Here is a 5,121-nt window from a genome sequence, read left to right on the forward strand (position 1 = left end):
AAGTCAGGGTGTGCCCGGGATTTCACCAAGATATCATCTACGTAGACTTCGATATTCCGCCCGGCCTGCTTCGCGAATATCCGGTCCAACAACCTTTGGTATGTGGCCCCGGCATTCTTCAAACCAAAGGGCATGACCACATAGCAGAAGGTCCCCCCCGAGGTAATGAAGCTAACTTTCTCCTGGTCCTCCCGGGCTAGGGGGATTTGATGATACCCCTGGTATGCATCCATGAAACATAACAGCTCATACCCTGATGTCGAGTTCACCAGCTGATCAATCCGGGGCAGGGGGTAGCAGTCCTTTGGGCAAGCTTTATTCAGATCCCTGAAGTCAACACACATCCGCCATTTGCCGGCTGACTTGGGAACCAAGACTACGTTGGATAACTAGGTGGGAAACTATACCTCTCTGATCTGTCTGGCTTTTAATAGTTCTTCTACGTGGTCAGCAATCACCTTGTCCTTTTCGGGGCCAAAGTGTCTCTTTCTCTGTTTGACTGCCCGGGAGCCCGGGATGATGTTTAACCGGTGTTCCGCCACGTGAGGTGAGACCCCTACCAACTCTGATGAAGACCATGCGAAGATGTCCGCATTCCTCTCTAGGCATTGTAGCAGTTGGGCCCGGGTGGCTGGCTCAAGATCCCGGGCTATTTTTGTTGTCTTCATGGGCTGTCTGAGTAAGACGCCTACTTCCTCCTGCTCATCACCTTCCACCATGTGCACCTGTTGGATAGAATGCACCTCCTCCTTCCCTGACCTCCTGCTTTCTCCATCTCGTCGGGCTCTTTTATTTTCGATCTTGACAGTTTCTGCATAGCACTTGCGGGAGGATGGCTGGTCCCCCCTTACTTCTCCAATTCTGTTCCCCACCGGGAACTTTAGCTTCTGGTGGTAAGCCGAGGCCACGGCCCGAAGGGCGTTCATAGCTGGCCTGCCCAAAATGATATTATAAGAGGTAGGAGCATTTACCACGGTGAAAACCGTCATCACCGTCTTTCTGAGCTCCTCGGCTCCCAGTGTGAGGGGAGAGTGATTTCCCCTCGAGGATAGACAGTGTGGCCAGAAAATCCGAATAAGGCGGTTTCCACTGGCCGCAACTGATAATCCTCCAAATTCATCTGGTCCAGGGCCTCCTGAAAAATAATGTTCACCGAGCTTCCAGAATCGACGAAAACCTGGCGAATATCGTAATTCGCCATTTTTGCCTGGATGACCAAAGCATCATTGTGTGGGAGGCTGACTCCCTGAAGATCCCGGGGGCCAAAGCTGATAACCGGCCCTTCACTCCTTACTGCATCATCCACTCCAAAACTCTCATGCCGGGAATGTGCTTTCCTGGCCCGGTTGGAGTCTCCATCTGTTGATCCCCCCGAGATCATTTTAATCACCCCAAGGGTTAGTGATCCTCCCCGATCTTTATTCTCCCGGTTCTGAGACGTTTGACCAGTGTTATCCTTCTCTTGCCTGATCGGGCCTTTATCCCCCGGCCTATGCCCCGCCTCTCTATTTACCCACGGTGGTCCCCGGGACTTCTTCGCGGACTGTACCTGTTCCCCAAGGCCCGACTGGGAAGGGGCCCGCTTCAATCTCTGGCACTCACTCGTGCTGTGAGCACACTCTCCATGATAGGAGCACATCTTGGGAGTGTGTGGCAGGCTGGGAGGTGACCGGTATAGTTTGGCTCCCCGATCACCGTCGCAAAGATGGACTCCTTCCCCCCGGTGCGGCTTCATGGGGGCGTATCGAGAGAAGCGCCCGAGATTATTTCCCCGGGCGTTGTCATCAACTTTCCCAACTCGGTCACTTATTTCTCTGCGGGTGGACTCCATTTTCTGCCTCTGTGCTTCCTCCATGTTTATGTACTTTTCTGCTCGGGACAGCAGATCTTCAAAATTCCCGGGCTGCTTCTTCACCAGGGACCTGAAAAAATCTCCTTCCCTGAGTCCCTGCGTGAACGCTGTAGTTTTGGTCTCAGGAGCACAAGCCGGCACCTCCAGGGATGCTTTATTGAACTGGCGAATGTACGCCCGAAGAGACTCATCACCTGATTGCTTTACCTCGAACAGGCTGAAATCAGTCTTCTTGTACCTCTTGCTGCTGCTAAAGTGGTGCAAGAAGGTGTCTCTGAAACCTGAAAAAGATTGTATGCTCCGGGGCTCCAACTTCTCGAACCACCTCTAGGCAGAGTCCACCAGGGTGGTGAGGAATACCTTGCACTTGATTTTGTCAGAATAGCAATGTAACATGGCCATATTCTCAAACCGGGTGAGATGCTCATCAGGGTCTGAATTTCCATCATACTCCCGGATTTTGGTAGCTTTGAAATGAGCAGGGAGAGGCTCACTTACAATCTCCAGGGAGAAGGGGCATCCCTGGGAACCAGCCGGGGTTGAAATATGAGATGACCCGGCTTTGGCTTCCAACTCTTTCACTTTCTTCTTCAAATCTTCCAGCTCCTGGGCCATAGTAAGGGTAGGAGCTTTGGAAAACGCCTGGGAATTTTCTTCTCTGTCTCTCTCTTTCTCGGGAGGAGATTCTCCCATTGCCTCATTTTCCTTTGACTGGCTGGGTTCAGGTAGGGCCCTTTCAGTGAGGGCTTTTTGGACCGCAGCAGCTATCAACTGAGCCAACTCCTCTGGGAGGTGACTGGGCGATGGATTTTCTTGACCTCCTTCAGGATTGTGAGGACCAGAGTGGTTCCCAGTAGTTTTACGAGTGGTAACCATATCTACGTCTTTAGCAAAGTTTCCCACAGACGGCGCCAACGATGTCGACCGGGCAAATTGGGTAGTAGCCGGGTGTGCAATCTGCCAAGTCGGGCGTTTGAATATATGTGCGATTTGAATGCTTTGTTCCTAGTTGCTGGTGGTCTGGGAAGATTGAGTTCCCTGTCGCCTGAGGATTAACGCCCGGGATGACCTGAATATTAATCCTGAAATCACAAAACGTTAGGGGGGCACCGGAAGTTGTTCCGGCGTATCCACTCCGACGCTCAAGTCAGTGATGCACGCAAAAGAAAACTTAGAGAGAAAATAAGAACATTTGTGAGTGCTTGTGAGTATCCAGAGAAGAGTTACCTCCATGTGTAGTACCTACAGGGGGTATTTATAGATGAGTCAGGTAGGTGACTTGCCCGCAAAGTTCGGGTGGTGGCCACGATTCGGGATGGTGGGCCACGTTGTAAAATAGTGGGCCACGTATTAAGTGTTGACCTTGTCATAGAACGTGGGAGGATGGGTTCCGAGATTTCCAGAAGACGTGACGATAAGGGAGAGACTGAGCCTCTTTCCCGGGCACTTTCCACCTGGGTGCCCCTGAGGTGTTTCTGGGACCGGGAAGCTTTTACCCTGGGTGATGGCTTGCCGAGTTGTTCATTGGGAATTCTTCTGACACTTGAGTGCGTAACTCGCCTGGTATCTGAAGATCCGGGATCCTTCTTTCATATCGGCTCTCTGCATGTAGTCGTAATTTGGGATCTCCTCCCTGCTCTCATCTCGCCCGAGTGCAAGTACCCTCCGGGTCGGGAGCTTTACCCGGGCCCGGGTTCCCTTGGGGGCATCAGCCAAAAATCATAATTGTTAGCAATGACACAACTTTATTTATTTATACTTGAGAAGTGCACCTACTTAAGTACTAATTGATCAGACGGTTAGGCTCATGAGTTCGAGAAGGTGTTTGTCCATCTACTGGTATTGTCTCATGTCACATAGATATCAGTCTTACCCTTTATCTACCATCAGCCATGCCAATAGCATAGATTGTATTATCCGTTAAGATCTGACATCAATCTTTTACGACCCAGTACCGATTGTATAGAAATGATAAGACTGATATATAAAGGATTTGAGACAGTACCAGTAGGGATAGTATTATACGTTAAGATCTGGCATCACTCTTTTACGTTCCACTTAGCCAACTAGATCAAGCGACGCAACATCAGCAGCTTGATGCACAAAAATTTTCTCAAGAGGTCACCCACATCAGAACTATTATCACTCATGCACGTTTAAATCAGCATTCTTGATAGGACTCGTTTTTACGTGTTTTTAGTGTTGGTTTTGAGTCGCATTCATGCATCATATTAGTTTGTTTTAGTTTAATTTAGCAATTATTTAGCATATGACTGATCTCGTGTATTTTGTGGTTGTTTTGTAGGAATTGGACCAAAAAGTGGGATTTTATATGTCAAAGCAGCGAAGAGGTCTCACTAGGGCGGTCAAAAGTGACCGCCCCAGCGAGCATTTTAATTTGGTCGAGTAGTTATTGCGCGAGTGTCTCGCTAGGGCGGTCAAAAGTGACCGCCCCAGCGAGAATGTTGGTCTAGTCGAGGAGTTTTTGCGCGAACCTCTCGCTTGCGAGACCAGAGACATGGCCGAGGATTTTTATTCGAGAACCACTCGCCCCAGCGGTCAAAAGTGACCGCCCTAGCGAGCGACGAGATCCAAGAAGATTTGTTTCCAAGTTTTGTGGACTCTATCCTACACCATAGACCTAATACACGAGAGGGGCGCCGTTTTGGAGGCTGACATCATTATTTTCATCATATTTTCGTGGAGAAAAGGATAGGAGCAAAGGAGATTTCGAATACCTCGAGATTTCCACGCGTCGTGGCCGTCATCCGTCGTCATCTTTAGTATTTTCATTATTCAGTTTTTAATTCTTAGATTGTTGTTGGTTTTTATTATGAATTTTAGTAGCTATACTCTAGATTTGTTGGGATTTGAGGGGATCCTACCCCGTACTCGTTGTTTAAGCATTATTTATCGACGGTTTTATTAGTGCTTTGTTTATGCTATTGTTCTTTTTTGTTTCAATCGAAGCCTAGCTAACTTCCTTTGACTATTTCATGTTGTTAATGATTTCGATAGAATAATTAACAATAGGATCGAATAGTATAGACCACGGATTTACAATTTTAGTAGATATACGGAATTGGATACGTGTCGATAGCGATAATTCACCCGGATGAAAGCTAGTGGACTCCATAGAACGTAATGCAATCTTGAACTGTTAAATAATTGAGGATACTTGATTACTGCATGTTTATGATTAGTATTAATATAGCTCGACAGAGTATATTAATTAGTCTAGGGAATTCCGTCGAATGCACGAGTAAGAG

General features: G+C 48.2%; 1 protein-coding gene across 1 annotated transcript; it reads right to left on the bottom strand.

Moving 5' to 3' along the window:
- Positions 1-988: 988 nt before the first annotated feature.
- On the bottom strand, positions 989-2,728 carry LOC140815515 (uncharacterized). The gene is made up of 2 exons (XM_073174602.1): positions 2,220-2,728; positions 989-2,102 (listed from the first exon to the last, which is right to left on the bottom strand). The coding sequence occupies exons 1-2, from the start codon at positions 2,726-2,728 to the stop codon at positions 989-991; spliced, it is 1,623 nt and encodes a 540-aa protein (XP_073030703.1).
- Between the last annotated feature and the right edge of the window lie 2,393 nt (positions 2,729-5,121).

Source organism: Primulina eburnea, chromosome 15 (genome assembly GCF_022965805.1).
Source record: "Primulina eburnea isolate SZY01 chromosome 15, ASM2296580v1, whole genome shotgun sequence".
NCBI classification, from domain to species: domain Eukaryota; kingdom Viridiplantae; phylum Streptophyta; class Magnoliopsida; order Lamiales; family Gesneriaceae; genus Primulina; species Primulina eburnea.